General features: G+C 50.1%; 1 protein-coding gene across 1 annotated transcript in view; it reads right to left on the reverse strand.

Moving 5' to 3' along the window:
- The window catches only part of FSTL4 (follistatin like 4), a 411,536-nt gene that overhangs the window by 44,566 nt on the left and 345,230 nt on the right, over window positions 1-21,740 (reverse strand). Inside the window, exon 8 of the mRNA XM_059174572.1 lies at window positions 8,397-8,517. Coding sequence (XP_059030555.1) covers window positions 8,397-8,517 — 121 coding nt within the window. The remainder of the gene's footprint in view (window positions 1-8,396; window positions 8,518-21,740) is intronic.

The raw sequence follows: 21,740 nt of genomic DNA on the forward strand, positions 1-21,740 counted from the left end.
CACCACAACCTGTCAAAGAGAGTACAAAAAAAGAGGACTACAGACCTAATTCACTTTGACTGGATATACCAAAATCCCAAGTGACATATTAGTAAATCAAGACTAGCCTGGTGTTAAAAGAGCGCACTGTGACCAAGCATAATATGTTTCAATGGCTAACTATCAGGAAATCTGTAATTAATCACCTCCAAAATCCAAAGCAGTCAAAAAAGAAAAATCATTTGATTCTCTTGCTAGACACTGAAAGGGCTTTTGAAAAAAAAATTCAGAATCAATTTCTTAGAGGAAAAAACCTCAATAAAATAGGAACAGAATGATATTTGTTTCCAACAGTGAGGAATATCTCCATAAAAAGAAGAAATAGCACCATTCTTTATGGAATTGTGAAACATTAAGTCAGAAAAAAAAAGTAAAAGAGAAAGAAGGCAGTATCAGACTCTTAACACGATTCAAGGTGTGATTGTCGATTGAAGGCAAGAAATGAGAAATATTAAAAGGATGTAGAAAAATGATATTTTACCTTGTTACGCTCTAGATAATGAACCCCAAAGTAGTAAGTTTCAATAAGTGAGTGCAGAGAGGGGTCCCAGCACCAAAACCTAGAAAACTAATAGCTTACTTCCTGGCAGCAATCAAACAGAAATCACTCTGGACCTAAATGAAAAAAATCTAAAATCTCACTGAGGACATAAAAAAAAGACTTCAATAATTGGAGAGTCATATTCTGGGAATGGAAGATTTACTGCAGTTAAGAAGAGAGATAGTCCAAATTGAGCCATACATTTAATCTAATTGCAATGAAAATCAGTCGGTGGGGGCTCGACCCAGAAGTTACCCAGAAGAAAAAAATGTGCCAGGACAGCTGAGGAAATTTTAAAAGGCGAGGTGATGATGGGCACTGTTTCCTACCAGATATTACAAAATATGACAGTAGCAAATGTGCAAAGCAGGGGTGGGGGAGGTTAGGGCCGGGGATGGCTGAAGGAATCCCCCAACTCTGAGTCAGGCACCATACTAATGGCGTGGATTGGTTTTAGCAAGCTCTGTCAATTCATTATGTGCAGCCAACATTTATTAAATACCACCAAAGTGCCAGGCATTATGGGCAGAGCAGGGAATACAGGCAGAACAGCCCTGATCCCGGTGGAGCTTGCTGTCTGGGGGAAGGTGGTTCAACAGTGAACTCCAGGTGTGATGAGCATCATTACTAGAGGGGGGGGGGGCTGTTGGTGCCTGGGGACAGGGGTGGGGGAAGAATTGCCAGAAGAGAGCAGGATCCACTCTCCACCTCACAAGATAAGTACTGAGCTACTTTACTTAAACTTTGTCTGTTGAACTGGGGAATCTAAACCCATGGTTTGTGGGCTGACCTCTTCAGTGAGGTGGCCAGTGGTCAGCACCAGCCTTGAAGACTGTCCTTTGCCTCAACCCTGACCTTTGATAGAATCTGTGGACCCATGAAGTTTTCAAACTAGACTGTGTTGCTGCATCCCCTCGGGGGCTTGTTAAAACGGCACTGGTGCCCACTCTACAATGTCTGATCCCGGAGGTCTGGGCTGGGGCTGGAGGATCCGCTTCTAGTTATCAGCCTCCGGGTGAGCCCTGGACTTAGTTCTGACTTGCAGTCTCTCAAAGACCAATTTAGGGCTAACTTTGAACTGAAATGTTCAGCCCTATTCTAGAACGAAATGAAACTGGACTGAAAGTCAAGGATGTGGAATGAGTCATTCACTTAAAAATACAGGTCTGCGGACAAAGACACTTCCCCTAGGTGGGGTTGCTCACAGTGCGAGGCCCCTCTGCTGGCTGTTAGGTTTCCATGAGCAGTGGGGGCTGAGATTACTCCTCCTCTGACTTCCGTCCCTCGATCTGCCAGACTATCGAGGGGGTCTCAGGCCTGTTCCATCTGTCAGAGCCCCCTCTTCCCCATCTTGCCCTGACTCCACAAATGGGGACTGTGAGGACATTTCTCCTCATGTCCTCGATTCAGGGTCACATCAGTCTTCATTAGATGCCTGTGCCTCTGGGGTGTACCTTATCCCCCAGACCTTCGGTTGTCACCTTCTGGAACTCATGTTCAGCCATGAGCAAAATGTCCAATATCCTCAAATTCTAGTATGAACTTTTTTTCACCTTCTTACCCAAATGGAAGCCTGGAGACACTGCTTCTCCTGCAGCCTCTTCAGGGGGTGGGGCTCTCTCCCTCACCTCCCCCTGGAGTGGACTGCCAGGCGGGGCAGGTGCTCTCCTCCTGCCGCCCGCTCTAGGACGTTCCCTGTACTTCTCTCCTCCTCCTGCGCCCCTTTCCCTCTTCCTAATGAGCATTCCTAATGAGCCTATAGAAAACTCATTCCTAATGAGCCTATAGAAAACTTTTAATTTCCATCTTAAAAAACTCCCAAACTTCTCTTTCCCCCAAATTCTCTCCCCAGTGCTGCCCCATTTTCCTCCTTGGAAGCACCCTGAAGAGTTGCTCGTATTGGGGGGCTCGAATTTCTCTCCCCCGTTGCCTCCTGGGTCAGTTCCAGGCAGAGGTCCCCACTGCCCCATGGAAATGGCTCTTCTCCAGCGATTCCCACCTCCTACCCTATGCCAAACCTGACTCGATGCCCAGTTCTCTGACCCCATCCTCCCTGAGCTGTCTGCAGCACTGGGCACAGCTGACCACTCCTCTTTGGTCCAACTTGTCCCTTCAACTTCATACTTGGAATCCCAACTGGCTTCACAGCACCTGGCATTTATTATGTCTGCATGAGCTTCTGAGCTTTCTTCCCCGAATCTACTCATCTATTCCCCTCTTATCTCAAAAAATGGTCATTCTGTCCTCTGGGAGCTCAGGCCAAAAGCCTTCTGAAGGATTGGTGACCTTCCCACCAAGTTGAAAGAAATGTCAACTTCTCAGTAAGGCCTTCTCTTGCCATCCCCTCTACCATTTCTATCTTGTATCTGACTTTCCTTGTTCCTTTGTTTTTTAGCTTTCCTCCTTCGTACTCCTCACCCTTAGACTTGCTCCGTGAGGATGGAGGTTTCGGTCTGCTCACTGCTGGGTTTCCAGAGCATGGCCTGGGAGGGGCCTGCAGGAGAAACTCAGTATGTGTCTGGTCAAAGCAGGTTACACGGACCCCTGACGGAAGAGGTGGGCAGGAAAGGAGAGGAGAGAATTCTCAGCCAAGGAACTGTCAGCATAAATTCATGGGCTGGAGTATTTGGGGATAGGTGGGGGCCAAGACACAAGGCTAGCAGGAACAAGCCTACATGTATGTGACTGTGAACATGGGGCTGTGGGCTGGAGGGGCCACGAGGCTGGTGCCCCCCCACCTGCTGTGGACCCGGGGCTCAGGCTTCCCATCCTGTCTGTCCTGAGAAACTGGCATGGAGGAGACCACGGGGGCCCAGCCAGGCCAGCAGCGATCGCAGGGATGTTGCACCCAGTCCTGGCCCTCCTGGGTCTTCCTGGCTTCAGGCCCTGCACAAAGGGAACCTGTGACATGGAAGGAGACCCACGAGGCACCAAGGAGCTCCACTGAGAAGCCCGTCATGCCCTGACCTGACCACCTGCTAACTGGGAGACTGGCCCGACAAGGTTTAAAAAACAAAAACCAAAAACCACAAAAAACAACCAAAGCATTATTCCTTCAGTGCGGTGGGATTGCACTTACTGCCCTGAGAACCCAGGTGTCCTCATACGTGAGGAGATATCCACACATGTTGCCGAGGTGTGGTCCAGGCCCCAGGCTCTGAGGGAACACCTGCTTCCTTTGGGCAGAAGCTGTGACTCCTAACTCCTAGCAGAGCCAGAGTTCAGGATGCAGTCTCCTGTAGGGACAGGTGAGCCCGAGAAAAACTGGGGGGTCAGGGAGGGGTCAAAGACACCGGGAGCCCTGGTTCCCACCGGGTTGGGGCCCAGTCAGGAAAAGCTTGGTATTCTCACTGTGAGAGACTGAGGGGCTGGAGTGCAGGCACAGCTTCCTGCTGGCAACAAAGACGCACCTGTTTTCCTCTGGCCTGCATCTCCCCTCTCCTTTTGTATTAATTCACACACTAAAAATCATTTGAAATTAATATATTCTGGATAAACACATTCATTTTCTTTTAAATTTGCAAAACCCTCCAGTGAAAACATTTGAATATGTAACAGAAAGGCCCATTTTCTTTGGGAAACATGGATCATTTCCAAGGTGAAAGGCAGCATAAATATGTCCTAAGTAAGAGACACATTCACAAAAGGACCAAGCTAGAGTCATCAACAGATTTGAGAGAGGATTATTGTGTTTTGGGAATGAATCGTTACTTGTCTGAACTGTGGGGAGTTGGAGGGGTTTGTATTTTAATGGATTAATCATTTATGTCTCAAGTTCTTGCTCTTTCCTAGGAGGGCAATATGGGAGGTTTGCATGAAGTTATAAATCATGTCAGCGTTTGGGCCGCATCTCTGAGAGGCCTGGTCTGTGAGGAAATTACACTAATAATTTGAGTGAAGGAGTTGTCTGGAAGGGCTCCCTTTAGCCAGCCAGGTCAATGCAGAGTTGGGGATGGAAAACCCCCAGAAGACGGGGGTCTGGCCTATATATGGGGTCTGGCCCCTGCCGCCAAGGAGTGGGGCAGCTCCAGAAAGAAGTCAGTATTTTATTTTTGGCTTGGCGAGTTTCACTGGGTCTTGATTTTCCCATCTGTATAACGGGTTGCATGCTCTCTGAGGGGCCACTCTTCAGAGCATCTATGTCCACCAACCACAGTTTCATGTGGCTTGAGACAACCAAAATCTCTCCCATATCTGTCCCACCCTGAACTGGGAACTCTGTCTGCATCAGGGATTTCCAAGCACTGGAGGAATATCAGATCTCATCAGGCCTTTAAGGCAGGAGGTACTACTGTTCTTCCCATTTTAAAGGCGAGCTTACTTGCCTTCCTTGTATGTCAAGGAAACACCAGCACAAGCCCTTGAACCCAGGCACCTCTGGCTCAGGGTTCATGTCTTGACTCTGTGCGACAGGGGCTGCTAGCTGGGGTCTGCACGGGGCTTAGGATGGAGAAGTCCTAGAAAGGCTTGGAGCCTTCCGAGAAGCAGGTACTGGGCAGGGCCCTCTTCCCGCCCTTTCTCATCATCCCCCCATCCCCAGCCCCTTCCCTCTGGTTGAGAAGCTCTGTGAAGGAATAGACACAGAACATCACTCCCTGACTGGGTGTCCCAGGCGCCGCCTCAGCTCAGTAGGCAACAGGCCATCTGCCCGGCCAAGGGGGAACCAAACCAGATCTCCAACAGCTGTGCTGGGCAACCACACTGGGTTTTACCTGGGCAGCTTAGGGACAGCTTTCATGGTTTTCAATCATGCTTGGCATGAATGGCAAAAGGGAACAAATCCCCCAGAGGAATCAGCTGCTGCTTTCTCTCCCCTTCCTCAGGGCACTCCTAGGCTAGGCAGCCTTCCTTCTGTCCTGAGCATCAGAAGTGTCTTCTCAGCCTTCTCAGGCTCCGCCTGACAGCCTCTGGCACCAAGCAGCAGCCTAGCAAAGCTCCCCGAGCCTAACGCCACTGTGGGACTTCCACAACACCCAGGCCCTCCTGGGACCTGTCCTCCAGAGCACATAGCCCACAGCAGCACAACATAGCTGCTGAATGACCACACCCGCATCCAACATCCGGATTCTCCAACAGCAATAACACAATGCCTGGGTAAGGATGGGTACAGCAGGACAGGGCAGGTGTGGGAAGTCTGAGCTTTGGAGTCAAGAGCAGCTTTGCAGCTCCTAACTGCAGGGTTGGGTGCTGGGATCCCTGGCGACCTCATCTGTTAAACAGGGATGGCACGCAGTAAGTACTCACACGATGCTATCATAATCATCTCTTTCATATCATATTTTCAGCATCTTCCCATACAGATAAGACATTTGCCCCCTTCTGTCCAACACAGCAAGCTTACAATACTCAGAAAGCCTTGCTTCTACTTCCCAGGTCAACCGACAGTGCCCTTGTGTCCTTGGGAGGCAACTCTGGGCCTACGTTAGCACTGTGCTCCCGTGAGGAAGCTGGTTAGGGGACCCACATGTTTCCCCCAAGTGTCTGGGAATCAGCCCAGCCCAGGACTGCATGGGCTACTGAAGCTAGGGCTACCCAAGCTGCCCCGCCTGCCTGTCACGGGAGCCAAGAATCAGGGGCCAATTTAATGACAAAGGAAACTGACCACAAAGCACAAATGTCCTAACATGGTCCCTCTGACTGCTGATGGTGCTTCCGCACCAAGAGAGGCTTTCCATCTGTCTGCAGTTAGGAAATCAAGTGGCCTCTTTTGATTCTCAGCAGGAAGTTTTGCTGTGTGTAGACTCTTCTGGGCCAAAAGCAGTCTCTTCAGTGGAGACTAGGTCTGTAGGGGCCTTCGGGTGGGGGCGGCGGGTGGTTAGGGCGGGTGTGAATGGGGTTTTCCAATGCCAGCTGCGAAGCCCACTTCCCTCCTGGTGGGGAGGGCTCTCTTCTCTCCCTGAAACTCAGCCATCCCTCATGATGCTCCTGGGTCTGGGCCTTGTTCTTGTATTCAGCTCTGGGAGTGACACATAGGCTCATCCCCATCAGGACCTCAGTCTCAGAATTCTGAGGGATCATGGGGCAGCATGGATTTGGCACTTAGTCTATGAAGGCATCTGAGACCCCAGATTCTCTCGCAGAGGCCCGAGTATAGGCTCTTACCTGTGAGGCACTCAGGTTCCTCGACAGGTGGCTCCCTTCCCCTCCTCAGGGAGTTGTTTGGAGGAAATAAATGGGACAAAGCTCAAGCCATCTCCCTGCGCCCCCTATTCTTGGGAAGTGGCGGCAGGAGGCCAAGGGCAGAATGAACAGTCTGTGAATATGGTTTATTTCCCTTCTCCAGGCTTGTCTGAGGACACGATGGACCTGGGGCAAACTGCAGGGAGCTGCCTCCCAAACAAACCGTCACCCACATGGTACCATGCAGAGCACCACTTGCCAGTTTCAGACAGAAAAGCCAGCTTCCTGCCACAGAGCTCCAGCTCTGCCCTGAGCAGACCATGCTGAGCTGCCTGTACTTAGGACTGACCTTGGAATCTGGTCTGGGTGAACTCCCTCAGGGGCTGTTGTAACTAGGAACCCCTGGGTTATTTCTGGAGAAATCTGGTGACTTCATCATAGGCCTGGATTCAGATCAGCAAGCCCAGCTACAAAGCCCCAAACAATTCAGTACATCCCCAGTCAAGACAAATACTAGGATATGGGTTAGGCAGGTATGGCTATAAAAATCCCTCAAATATCCTGTAGGGTAAATGTAGACGCCGGCTGAGCGCACCACCCTGTTGTCCTTAAATGGCTTGTTACCCTGGTTCCAGAGGAAAGTGAAATTGAGCCTCATTATGTAATCATTTTTAACACCTTGCTTCTTTTCTCTCAGAGCAGAAGCCCTGAGCACCAGCTGGTGCAAAAGATCTAGGGCTGACTAGAAGTTTCCACACCAACACATGAACACCCTGCTAAGGACGAGGAGTGAAGCCCGGCTAGGTCTGGCTGGACACGGCTAACTTCTGTGGGGTGCAGGTCTGCCAAAACCCGGGGACGCCTTGTCTGTTCTGATGGCCAGAGGGGCCAGGCTGGACGGGCCAGCAGTGCGACACAGCCGTCAAAGCACAGTGCTGGGTCTAGGAAGACACCCAGCCGTGGTGTGACTGCAGACAAGTGACCGTACCTAGAGATTTAGCCATAATGGGTTAGACCATACTGACTGGGAAAGCCTATGGGATGTGTTAGCACAGGGAGTGGCCAGGGCGAGTGCTCAGATCGCTGGCTGTTTTAGCTTGTTGTTGGCGTCCTCAAGAGGGATTAATAATTCCATTTCTAGGAGTCCTGGCAACACGGGGGTCTGTGAGAAGCAACGAAAACCTCCCGCGTTTGCTCAGGTTCTGTCTTGGCTGGGCCCCGGCTGTGGATTTGCTGAGTCCCTCCAGGAGGGAGATGGGAACCAGTCCCCAGTGGAGGAGGTCATGTCTCTCCATGGACAAGTGACACAGGTGCACGCCCCTGGAACGGCAGTGTTGTGTTTTAGACAGTGTCCACTACTCCCTGGATCCCAGAGCCCAGCTGCCGGCCATCACCATGGGAAAGCAGGGCATCTTCTACAGGGGTCTGCGGGAGCCTCAGCTGCTGAGTGTGATCAGCCCGAGGGACTCGCCCCTGGCATCACCATCACCTCCTCAGGGGAGGCTTCCAGTGGAAGCCGACAGACAAACTTGTTGGCCAACTCTGCCCTTTCTCCACTGCTCCCCTTTACTTATGAGATAGGTGGGCTATCTTAGACTCGGACACATCTTTAAGAATGCATGAGTGGGGCAGGTTGCCATGAGCAGCGTTTGGGGAGCACTTAGAGGGGATGACATGCATGGAGCCATTTACTAACCATTCACCTGCAGGACGTGGGTCTGGAAGAGCTCCTCGTGGCCGGAGGCGTGGCACGTGTAGTTGCCCATGTGGACGGTGGTCACCTTGGTGATGTAGAGGGAGTTGTCCTCTCCGAAGTCCTGCACAGGGTGAGGAAGACAACCAGGTTGGCCTCCCTAGTGAGTAGGCTGGGAAGGAGAGCCCAGGCTCCTGCTTTTCTAGGAAAACACAAATGCTGTGGCCAAACCCAGGCGTTTGGCCAGAGCTGCCGGCAGGGCCAGGCTGGCCAGGGTAGCAGGAATGCCTTCTCTCTTCCATATTATTGGCCTGAACCTTGTTTATCCAATTAAGGCCTGATTCACACTCTCTGTGAGGCTGGGCTGAAACACCTTCCCACTCATTCCTCTTGTTTTCCATGAACTGGGCTCCCTCCTACTACTAATCCTCAGCCTGCTTGGCTGGTTTCCTGGGGGCTCTTGTCCACCTGCTGAGCAGCTCTTCGAGTTTTTCTTATAAAACTCAACACCCCCCCAATAATCCAATTAAAAAGTGGGCAGAAGACGTGAACAGACATTTCTCCAAAGAAGATACACAGATGGCCAACAGACACATGAAAAGATATTCCTCATCACTTATCAGGGAAATGCAAATCAAAGTCACAATGAGCTATCACCTCACACCTGTCAGAAAGGCTAAAATCAACAACTCAAGGAACAACAGGTGTTGGTGAGGATGTGGAGAAAAAGGAACCCTCTTGCCGTGTTGGTGGGAATGCAAATTGGTACAGCCACTGTGGAAAGAGTATGGAGGTTTCGCTGAAGTTAAAGTTCGAACTACCTGTGATCTAGCAATTGCACTGCTAGGTATTTACCCAAAGAATCCAAAAATACTAATTGAAAGGGACACATGCACCCCCATGTTTATAGAGGCATTACCTATAATAACCAAACAGGACACAACCCGTGTCCATCGATAGAGGAATGGATAAAGAAGATGTGGTCTATATATATACAATGGGATATTACTCAGCCACCAAAAAGAATGATATTTGCCATTTGCTTGCAACACTATAGACAGAGCTAGAGTATGATGCTAAGTGAAATAAGTCAGTCAGAGAAAGACAAACACTCTATGATTGCATGCACACGTGGAATTTAAGAAACAAAACAAGAAAGCAAAGAAAAAAAATTAGAAAGAGGCAAACCAAGAACCCAAACTGATGGCTGCCAGAGGGGATGGTCCTGGTGGGGGGATGGGTGAAATAGGGGATGGGGATTAAGGAACGCTCTTGTGATGACTGCCGGGTGATGGGAGAAAGCACTGGGTCACGAGATTATACACCTGAAACTAATATAGCACTGTGCATTAACTAACTAGAATTAGAACAAGAACAGGAGGTTCACCCTGGTGGCTCAGTGTGTTAAGCCTCTGCCTTCAACTCAGGTCATGATCGCAGGGTCCTGGGATCGAGTCCCACATCGGGCTCTGCCCCACAGGGAGCCTGATTCCTCCTGTGTCTCTCTCTCTCTCTCTCTCTCTGCCCACTTGTGATCTCTCTCTGTCAAATAAATAAAATCTTTAAAAACAAGAACGAGAAAGTTTTTCTTAAAGGGACAGATAGCAAATATTTTTGGCTTTGTGGGCCATAGGGTTTCTGTGAACTATTTAACTCTGCCTTGTAGCACGAAAATAAACATTAACAATATATAAATTAATGAGTGTCTCTAAGTTCCAATGGAATTTTATTTATTTTTAAGATTTATTTATTAGAGAGAGCGAATGACTGAGTGGGGTGGGGAGGAGGGCAGAGGGAGAGGGAGAGAGAAGCCCAAGCTTGCTCCGTGCTGGGTACAGAGCTGGAGGCAGGGGTCGATCTCACGACTCTGAGATCACGACCTGAGCCCAAACCGAGTCAACACGCTTGACTGAGCCACCCAGGTGCCCCAGTGAAATTTTATTAAAAGAAAAAAAAAAAAGGTGGTAGGACAGGTTGGCCTGCAGGGATAGATGGCCTACCACGGGTCAGATCCACTTTGTCCCAAAATAGTTCTAAGTGCCTTGCAGAGACCTGAATAACCCAAGAAGGGAAACATTTCTGAGGAAAATGAGGGCAAACAAAGAGCAAGAGAAGGGACAGCAAAGAGAGCCAGGAGGGGCAGATGCCAGGGGTTCTGTAAGAAAACTCTAGACAACCTTGCCCCTATTATTATTATTTTTATTTTTAAAGATTGTATTTATTTGAAAGAGCAGAGTGAGCAAAAGAGAAAGCATGCACAAGTAGGGGCAGGCGTGAGGGGCAGAGAGAGAGAGGGAGAAGCAGACTCCCCGCTGAGCAGGGAGCCCGATTCGGGACTCGATCTCAAGACCCTAGATCATGACCTGAGCCAAAGGAGATGCTGAACCGACTGAGCCACCCAGGCGCCCCACTTTTCTTCTTATTATTAGCAAGACATGCAAAACTCCTCTTGACCTCTTAGAGCCAACACCAAACCATCCCTCTTGCTATTCCCTGTGCCCCTTTCCACAGAAGCACTGTGGTGGCAGGCGGGAGGGAAGGCCACCAGTCACCGTGTCACAGGGGTTGTCTGAGGGCAGCCACAGAGCAGCTGACCCACTGACCCTCTGCCTTGCTCACACTCCAGAGGGCCTCACTGCCACCATCTTGAGTCCTTTAGGGATGTTTTTTGGCTAATTAGCTCAGTGAGGGGGTGCAGACCCAGAAGGAAGCCTGGCAGAGGGCACGGGGGAAAGGGGGATCGTGGATGCATGCAGCACGTTTTCATGATCAGAAAAAAGATGCACACCAGCCCTCCCGATGGAGTAAAATATTGTTGTGAGAGCCCTGGGAGTTTTCTCTGAAGCATTGCTCTGCTTGAAAAAGCCCCATTCCTACCACTCTGCAGAAGCTTCGATAGTAAAAATAAAACACCAGATAGCTGATTTGTCCTGTGTCATAACAGAGTCATAAAGGGTTCATACCTGAGTTGCTTATGAAAAGTTAATGGTTAGTCAATTCTGGGCTGACATATTTCTGGTCTAAGCTGTTTGCGTGTCAAAACCTAAGTCTGGAGGAAAATGTATTTTGCTTCGAGGCTCCATGGCAGGTGGCAGCTGGAAAATAGGGCAGGGAAGCTGGGTGCAGCTCTCACCGTGGGAAGCCCTCCATACCTCACCTGCTTGGTTCCAGGGCGAACTCCATCCTGAAGCATAATCCCAGAGCTGCTGGCGGGGGCTGGCACTGGGGGCCCCCTGACACTTTGCCTCGTCTGCCTCTCTGAGCCTTCAAGCCCACAGCCTATCCTCGCAGGACGCACTGGAAGCTGGGCTCGGGTTCTGGCGGCCCCTGCTGTTGGTGCCCCTTGGGTGACGCCATGTGGTCACATGGACCACACATCCCTCAAGCCTTGTATAATCCTTAGGAAAAAACCCAAGCCAGAAAATAAGACAAAGCCCAGTCCTCATACAGTGAGGAAGCAGAGCTCTCTTTCACAATGTATTCAGAGTCTATCTTCTCTTACCCCCTCCACTGTGGCCAGTGGGTTAAGGCACCATCTTCTCATCTGGGGGACAGCAGGGACCTCCACCTCTGCTCCTCCACTCTGTCCTCTACACAGCAACCAGACCCTATTCCCTCACCCCGAGTTAGCCCTAGAGGGTCTGCTGGGATGACTTGCCATCCCCACCTCCTCCACTCTTCCTTGGTCATTCCATTCCGGCACTGTTATCCCTGGTTGTTGCCTACATGCCAGGCATCCTGCCCCCTCTTCCAGGCTGTCAGTCTGGCTTGCACCCCCCTCTTTCAAGTCTGCCCAAATGTTATCTGCCTGCCCTATCTGTAACCCCCACCCCACCTGTCACTTCCCGTTTTCTGGCACTTACTACCACTTAGCATACCACTTGCATCTGTCTCTGCCTGATGAGGACGTGAGCTCTCGAGTGAGCCCTCAGTAGATACTCAGTAAATGGATGGCACGAGATGCTGAGCTAGGCCTTCTGCAGGGATTGTGTTTTGGTTCTTTGGGTTTGATGATGGAGGCGCCCACCTCCTGCCTTCCCATCCACCTGAATGTTGCCAGTGATGGGGCATCAAAACGAGGTGGCTGGCAGGAAGGCAGAGAACTGATCCCAAGCACGGTGCACCTGCTTCCCCACCCCGCGTCTCCTCCACATTGCATTCCTCAGGCCAGGGCCTGTGGACACTGGCCGAAAAGAAGGCTCCACACAGAGCAGCAGGCAGAGAGGGAAAAGCCCACGCAAGCCATCTCAAACTCAGCTGCTGCCTTCTGGTGAGCCCCTAACAACATCATTTAATTTCTCCATCTGTTTCTCCTCATCGCTGCTGGTAGACAAGGTGAAACTCCTGGGTGATTGCTCAGGGGCTGGGGGGGGGGGTGCACATCAGTTCTTCGAGTGCATGAGGGGATGCTGGATACATTACCGTTCTCCTCTGAGCACCGAACTCATTACTAGCCTGTGACTTAGGCTCTGGGGAGAAGCTGACTGTGGAATAAATAAAATAATGTCTCTGGGCTAAAACAATAGGCATTATATAATTATAGAACAAAGTGCATATGGTTTTCTGGAACATGAGTACTGCCTACTGAAATCAAATTTCCCTCATTGGATGTGGGGAGATTCCTTTAAAAATTGATTTATAAGAAGCTACATAAAACTAAACGTGTAATCCTTCCTCTCCTGAATGTTCTTTGAGACGTGTCTGAATACTGCTATCAATGCTTGATTGCATCTCTGTAATTGTCTTTTTATGGATGGGTTTTTTTTTTTTTTTTTTGGTTCTGATGCATAGAAATGTATTAGCAAAATCAAGGTTCCTTCCAGAAATAAACAGATGCCAGATTAGACCATTCTTTGTACTGATACACATCCATCCTTGGGAAAGAGACAATTTTACTAAAAGGCATAGTTTTTGTCTTTTAAAAGCTATTTTATAAGTATCTGCCCTTAATAAAGAAAGTAATTAAATGAGACTTAAGTATTAAACAATATTTAAGCAGAGGTGAGATGGGGAACGTTGTCATAGTGATGCATGGGACTCGGGTCTAAGTAATATGAAAATGAGCCAACAATGTGGAATATTTAGTGACTAAATGCTAAACACAAGGACTCCAGGGTGATTTCAGAGTTCAGGTTAATGGTACTGTCAATGCTGCAAGTTAGGACTCAGTGTAGACACATTTATTCCAAGCCTTTCCGGCTCTGCCCTTCTCAGAAGCCATGTTCTCAGGAGCCCTCTGTTCTGGTTCTCTTTGGGGAGGATGGAGTCAAGGAGAGGGTCTTTCCTTCATGCTGGTTTGATTCTGGCCCCCAGAATCTACTATCTCTAGCATCCCTCCTGCACAAACACTTTAACAGGATGGACCCCAGCACTGAACAAGCAGTCCCTTGGTGACATCTGGCTTCAGAGGTGTCTGCTCTCACATGGCTGATATCCAGACCGAGCAGGGACCAGAGGCACCCCGGGCTGGGGGACACACACAAACGCCCACGGAAGACAATGTACAGTACAGTACACGTGAGCGTGTGTGTGCACACTCATGGCGCCTCCACTGCCCACCTCATGGCTCTCCGGTGGACCATCCCGACCCACACGGGGGTTCCCGTGCTGGTCACTTCCTTCCAGACTCTTAAAGGACACACTTGCCACTCTGTACATACTTGCTCAGAGTTCTCTTGAGAAGTCTCTGCAGCTTGAAGCCATCCCTAAGTAGCTGCTGAGCTTCTGGGCAGGGAGCTGCTATGAACGGTCATGTGCATTGTGAGCCCTCAAGTTTGGTCTGTTCTCTGGCTCAGTCCCAGGCCTGGGCCAGGGAGCCACAGGTGTGAGAGAAGTCATTGTGGGAGGGCTCCTGGCTTCCCTAGGACCGCAGGGAACCCAAGTCATTGGCTGACTTGGGTTTCTATGATCAGTCTTCCCCGTGATCTGAGTGCCCACGAGGAAGCACCTCATCCCTCTGCGGACCACGGTATTGTCCGCAGTGCGTGGCTCAGTCGGTGTCTGCTGAGCAGATGGAGGCGTGTTAGCCGAGGGTGCTGGCTCTCGGGGAGCCCTGAAGGAAAGGCTAGTGAAGAAGTGAAGAAGTAACGTCATCCAGAGAGAGGTCTGGCCTTTGTTTGCCTGGCGGCTTTGGCCACCAGGCTACCTCCTTATGATGGAGGCTCTGCGCCGTGCAATGCCATTTGTGTCTCCCCAAGCAGCTAGATGTCATTCACGTGAGCAGGACATGACCAAGCTCTACCAGCAGCTCTGCACACCAGGCTTGGGGGAGCTTCACCAGCAGGCAATATGTTGTACCCGTTCTTACACATCAGTGCTGGGAACAGGCTACATGTGTCACTGCACCAGGAGAGAACAATGGAGGCTCTGTGTTTGGACCACCCTGGATTCCACCCAATGGGGCTTCTTCCCTTGGCTGATTTTTTTTTTTTTTTTTTTTTTTTTTTGCTTATAAACCACAGAAATTTCTCATAGTTCTGGAGGCTACAAGTCCAAGACCGAGGTGTTGTCAGGTTCCATGTCTGGTGAGAGCCTGCTTCCTGGTTCTTGGAAGGCTGTCCGTCTTTTTGCTATAGCCATGCACGGTGGGCGAGGGCAGACTCTCCCTTTTTATAAGGGCACTAATACCATTCGGGAGGGTTCTACCTTCATGACCTAATCACCTCCCCACAGTCCCACCACCACCAGATACCCCTCCAATGGGGACTAGGTGTACACATACGAATTTTGCTGGGATACAAACATTCACTCCTGGTACAGATGGAGGTTTCTACACAAACAAGAGCGTACAGAGAATAAAAGAGTTCAAATTCTGGGTAAAACAGAGAAACATGTATCAGACTTACATCAGCCTAACTCTAAAAATAGATTAAATATAGGCCGCAACCTTTTTAAGCACAGTCCCTGATCTTTGAGAGACGGAAAGCTTGAGGTGAGGTCCACACTCACTCCTCTGTCAGAGGGCATTTTCCAGACCACAGCACGGAGAACCACGGCAATGGAGAAGAGGTCAGAATCCAGGGCCTTTGAAGTACCTGGAATTTCAGAGCTAGGGTAGCAGAGAGGATGGGGGCTTTGCAGGCTTTGAGGAGCCCCGAGAATTTCACAGAGATGCCCCCGAGTCATGGCCAGACACTACTGTCCAGAGGCACAGGCTGAGATTCGAGGCCTCACAGAGCATATAGCCTGGAGTCTGTGAGCTGAGCGGAGGTCCCAGAGATGTGCACGCTATTGAGAGCTCTTGGGGTTCTGACCGTCCAGAATGGAGAGCTCTTGGGGAATGTCCTAGGTAACCCCTTGGCTGATTTTAACCTACACTTATCCCTTGTAATAAACCATCAATGTGCATCTAAGCATTCTCAGTGAGTTGAGTCCTTCTGGCAAATTACTCAACCGGAAGGTACTTTTGTGCACTCCCCAAACTCGTGCTGGATGCCAGAGTGGGGGAGGTCTTGGGTTGACTGCTCTCTCTAACTTTGTGGTCAGCTCCACTGTTCCATCAGGGGGATTCTGACCCAGTTGTGTGGGTGCTGCACGTTTGGCCTGTGGGCAAAGCTGCATGTCCAAGTGCACACAGGCGGCTAGGCACTTGCACCAGAAAGCTCATCTCGGAGTCACGGCTCTGAGCACTCAGTGTGTCCACCCTCAGAGGCCGGAGGACAGGTACCTCGTGACTCTAAGACTCCAGGGTATCACGTGGATGAGTGCAGCTCATGGGGCCCTCTGGGGAGTTGTAGGCCATGGATCCTTAGCTGATCAGCCTGGTGAGCCCAGCTGGGGCAGTGAGGGCCTCAGGTGACACAAGGCACTGCAGCGATCACTTGAAGTTCCAGACTGCCTCTAACCTGCTGCCTTTTCCTGGGGGAGCTGCCACCTTCCCAGGGGGATGCTCCATCACGAATTCCTGTCTGAGAAGGCCTTATCAGCAACTCTAACCTGAACCACACTCACAGCCCTCACACCCACTGGCATTCTTGCTGTCCTTGAAACACTCCAGGGAGTATTTGATTAGGGACCCCTGGGTGGCTCAGTTGGTGAAGTGTCTGCCTTTGGCTTGGGTGATGATCCCGGGGTCCTGGGATCGAATCCTGCGTCAGGCTTCCTGCTCAGCAGGGAGCCAACTTCTCCCTCTCCTTGCTGCTCCCTCTACTTGTGCTCTCTCTCTGTCTCAAAAAAATAAATCTTTAAAACAAAATTTCCTTCCATGGCTCATTTTAGGGACCAAGAAGGCGTGCAATCAGAATTTTTTCTCCTGATACAATGCTTTAAGCTCTTCACAGATTTTGTGGTTTTTCTTTTCTTTTCTTTTTCCTTTAAAAAAAAAAAAAAAGCCAACTGAAGGTTTGTGGCAGTTCTGTGTAGATTGAGTCAGTTGGCACCACTTTCCCAACAGCATTTGCTCATTTCATGTCTCTGTGTCACATTTAGTAATTCTTGCACTATTTCAAGCTTTTTCATTATTATATTTGTTATGGTGTTCTGTGACCAGAGATTGCTGTTCATCGAAAGCTCAGAGGATGGTTTGCATTTTTCCATCAAGAAAGCATTTTTTAATTAAGTATGTACTTTTTTTAGACATATGTTAGTGCATACTTAAGAGACTCCAGTATAGCATAAACACAGATTTTATAAGTACTGGAGACCAAAAACTTCATTTGATTCCTCTGATGGCAGTATTTCCTTTATTGAATGTTCATGTTGTTGCAGTGGTTGGAACCGAACTCTCAGCATCTCCAAGGTGTGCCTGGATACTGCTGGAGGGAGTATAAACTGTACGGCCTTTTTGGAGGGAGATTTGGTGATACCCATCGCACTGAAATCATGCTCACCCTTGGACGTCATCATTCCACTTCTAAGAGCTTATCTTATACACCTACTTACATGAGTGTGCTAGGAGGCGCATATGAGGCTCATGGTTGCACTATTGTCTGCAGTTAATAAAGCCTGTCTGCAGGCTGAGCGAGAGCTCCCTTGAGTGGGGCTGGGCTGGAGAGCCGAGACAGGGCAGCTGCGTGGAGCTCATTAAATGCTTGGGTACATTTTGTTTTAAAATCTTGGAAAACCCTGTACTTGAAGCACTCAAAGGCTTTGACCAATTCAAAGGGTCTAGAAGCTGGATCAGAACCTCCCTGAGGGGACCCTGTCCCTGTGACCTGGGGTCGCAAGTGGTCACTGAGCACAGTGAAGCTTTGAAGTCAGTACTATGAGAGAAGAGAGGTGACCCCGAAGAGACCCCTGGGAAAGCAATGGCCCAGTAGAGGCACCTGGTGGGGCGGAGCCCTCAGCGGGTTCTGCAGGCTGCTGGATCTTGGGTCCGGGCCCATCTCTGGTGGGGCTCTGGCCCATCCTCCTAGAGGGTGGAGCTCACCCAAAGCTCAAAAGAGCCGGACGTTTGTTTGCAGCCAGGGTTTCTGACACAAGCCGGAAAGAATTGGTCAAAGCCTTTGAGTGCTTCAAGTACAGGGTTTTCCAAGATTTTAAAACAAAATGTACCCAAGCATTTAATGAGATTATTTTAATGCAGAACCTACAATCACTGTCTATCGTGTTGCAAACAGCTCTCCATGCTAATCAAACGCCTCTCATCTTTTTACAATGGATTCATGACTGGTTCATATAAAGACAATAAAAATTAAATGAGTCATGAGCTCCTAAATCATTCTCTTTTGGTCTTTTTAATAACTCGCTTCCAAAGCGGAGCTGGCTGAGAGCATATGCTTCATTAGAGTTATTTGTCCCTGGTTTTACACCGTTTAGGCATGGGAAAAAAGTGAACCTTTTAACACATCCTTCAAACACTGCCACAAATACTTTCTTCTAATGGGTTTTGTTTTCCTGCTTTTATCACCGTACTCCGCCTCCCGACATCTGAAAGCCCCTACTAACGAGATTTGGCAAAGGAAAAAACCCAGCAGAAAAGAGGGGCTCTTTCAAATCATTTCAGAGATACTGGTTTTTTTTTTTTTTTTTTATAGGGCCCCCACACTCCCTTTTGAAAAAGATGAATACAATAGAAAAATGTTTCCTCTCTCTGGGACTCTCCTGGCCAAGCAGTTCCGTCTGTTGAGCTCAGAGCCTTCTGCCCCCTGCTCCTGCTGGGGCAGAGGCCGATGGGCTCATGAAACCCTGCAGCCCCGGCCCCACGGGGCCACACCCAGTGTGGCCATGTCCCGCGGGCGCCTGGGCATCACAGCAGGGAGGCAGGGCCAGCGCCCCTGCAGCGAAGCCTTGGCAAGGCTGGTTGCGGGGTGTTGTGTACCCAGAGCAAGGCTGGCTGCAGCCCTGGAAAGACCCTCCGAGTTACTCTACCCCATTTGCTTCATGGAGTTGTGACAAGAGGTAGATGACATGCTGCTTGTGAAGGGACTGGCATGACACTTGGCCCCCGGACATGGGTCAGAACTCCCGTGTCAACTCTAGCAAGGATTCAGCAGCTCAGCTCTGTCCTGTCACCCCTGGGATGTCCTCCCCTGTTTCTGCTCCCCTCATGGGCAGGTCCCCTGTCCCTGAGGTAATAAGGGATGGGGGAGGCAGTCTTGAGGGGAGGGCAGGTGATGCTCTAGAGGAAGGAGGTGCGGACTAGCTTTGTGGACTTTTCTTCACCCTGAGCGGTTGCTGCGTGATCTGGGCAGAAGGCTAAGGCAGAAGGGGTTTGCACATTGAGTTTCTGCAGTCAGCCTTCCCTCTCAGCCCCCAGAGTACTTAGTATGGAGGTCAGGGTATGGGGAGGTATGCATGGACTTGTCTCTGAGATGGGCCCCCAAAGCCTGGCTGTGAGCCCACAGGAGACAGGGCCTATGCGGGCGCCTCACTGGGGAAGGCCGAGGCTCTGTGGCCCAGGTGAAAAAGCCAGAGTCCCGGTGGGGTCAGTGGCTGTCCTCACATTTCTGTGGGATTCCTGTGTCCTGGAGATCCCTGTCCCATCATAAGACTGTATGACCTCACGGCTTGGAGAATCCTCAGATGTTACCTTGTTGGTCCCCTTTCTGTTTTGGGTCACTGTAGAGGCCAGCAGGCCAGCATCCTACTGCCTCCTGAGGCACAGTTCTTCCTGATGACAAGCTTTCCCCAGGGGCTCTGGGTGTGGCCCCTGGGAGTGATAGAGGGCTCTTCCCCATCTGACCGTGTCAACACAGGTTCGCACTGGGAGGGCCTGTGGGGCAAGGCCCAGTCCCCTGTCGCACCAGCACAGGCACAGTCCTGGACAACAGCTTGGAGCTCAAGCTCTGGCCCAAGGCCAGGATAGGAGGGTCTGCTGGGCCTGCCTACCCCCACATTCCCTCAGCTTATGAGGGGGGCAATGTTCCGTGGGTGAGGTGGGAAGTCACAGGGCCGGGTCTCAAGGCACCGGGACCCACCACTGCTCTAGTAAATAAACAGCGGTTGACCAGGAAGTAATGTACAGGTCTTACTGATTCCTCATCAAACAAACAGAAGGAGGCGGCTAATATCCAGGGCCCCCTTGCCTAGAGGTGCAGCAGGGTTCCTGGTACCGCTGGTTTTTGCCCATCTCTGGGGCTTTGCGCTCTTGCTCTCAGCCTTGTCCTCTCTTGGGTGGAGGGGTGGGGTTGTTTTCCCAGATGCAGCTGAGGCCCTGTTCCTCAGGCTCTGGGCTGCAGTGAGGCTTGGACCTCCTGCAAAGGGGTGGTTTGCACACCAGGTCCACAATGAACCTCCCGGCATCCTTAAGAAACTGAGGGAACTGCGCTTAGCTGCTTAGCAGGGAGCCCTGCCCAGTCTGGCCATTGCTCCAGTCGGAACTCCTGCCACTAGGGAAGTTACCGAGGAGAAGGACACCTCCCCCACACCAGCAGGCTCCTTTTGTTTCTGGGCCTCATGTATCTGGGGTTCTCCTTGTTTGTAGATGTAGTCCTAGGCGGGAAGGGGCTCTGGACTCTCGCAGGACAAACTTCTGACGATGTTACTCCCCAGCTGGGACCTCATCAAGATCAAAAGCTTTTGCACAGCAAAGGAAACAGTCAACAAAACCAAAAGACAACTGACAGAATGGGAGAAGGTATTCACAAATGACATATCAGATAAAGGGCTAGTATCCAAAATCTATAAAGAACTTACCAAACTCAACACCCAAAGAACAAATAATCCAATCAAGAAATGGGCAGAGGACATGAAGACATTTCTGCAAAGAAGACATCCAGATGGCCAACAGACACATGAAAAAGTGATCCACATCACTCAGCATCAGGGAAATACAAATCAAAACCACAATGAGATATCACCTCACACCAGTCAGAATGGCTAAAATTAACAAGTCAGGAAATGACAAATGTTGGTGAGGATGCAGAGAAAGGGGAACCCTCCTACACTGTTGGTGGGAATGCAAGCTGGTGCAGCCACTCTGGAAAACAGTATGGAGGTTCCTCAGAAAGTTGAAAATAGAGGTAACCTACGACCCAGCAATCACACTACTGGGTATTTACCCTAAAGATACAAATGTAGTGATCCGAAGGGGCACGTGTACCCGAATGTTTATAGCAGCAATGTCCACAATGGCCAAACTATGGAAAGAACAAATGAATGCTAAAGAAGAGGTGGTATATATATACAATGGAATAATACTATGTAGCCATAAATACCCCTGAAATCTTTCCATTTGCAATGACAGTGGATGGACCTAGAGGGTATTATGCTGAGCGAAATAAGTCAATCAGAGAAAGACAATGATCATATGATCTCACTGATATGAGGAATTTGAGAAACAAGACAGTGGATCATAGGAGAAGGGAGGGAAAAAGGAAACAAGATGAAACCAGAGAGGGAGACAAACCATAAGAGACTCTTAATCTCAGGAAACAAACTGAGGGTTGCTGGAGTGGAGGGGTTGGAGAGGGCGAGGGTGGCTGGGTTATGGACCCTGGGAGGGTATGTGCTATGGTGAGTGCTGTGAATTGTGTAAGACTAATGATTCAGAGACCTGTACCCCTGAAACAAATAATACATTATATGTTAATAAACAGAAACAACAACAACAAAAAACTAAGGCTCCCACAACCCACAGGGAGTGGCCAAGATCCTTTAGGTTAATGATCAATACCTGTCAGGTTCTGGCCCTCTCCTGCCACTCTATACCTCCCTCTTGCTTATCCCTGTGTCCTGAAGCCAGAACTTCTCCTTCCTCTGCCTCCCCTCTTCTAGTAGACAACAGGTAGTACTGGGTTGTAATTCCGTGCTTGTGGATATGTGGTCACCCTCGGGGCTGGGGAGAGTGTCTTTGCTCCACACTCTGGCTCAGGGCCTGCGAGTCCCCGAATGCAGGGGATGACTCCCCTTGAACACCATCTGGACAGCCACGCACACATGGGGTGACTCGGGAGCGCTCCTGACAGC

Source organism: Mustela lutreola, chromosome 5, assembly GCF_030435805.1.
Source record: "Mustela lutreola isolate mMusLut2 chromosome 5, mMusLut2.pri, whole genome shotgun sequence".
In the NCBI taxonomy this organism is placed as follows: domain Eukaryota; kingdom Metazoa; phylum Chordata; class Mammalia; order Carnivora; family Mustelidae; genus Mustela; species Mustela lutreola.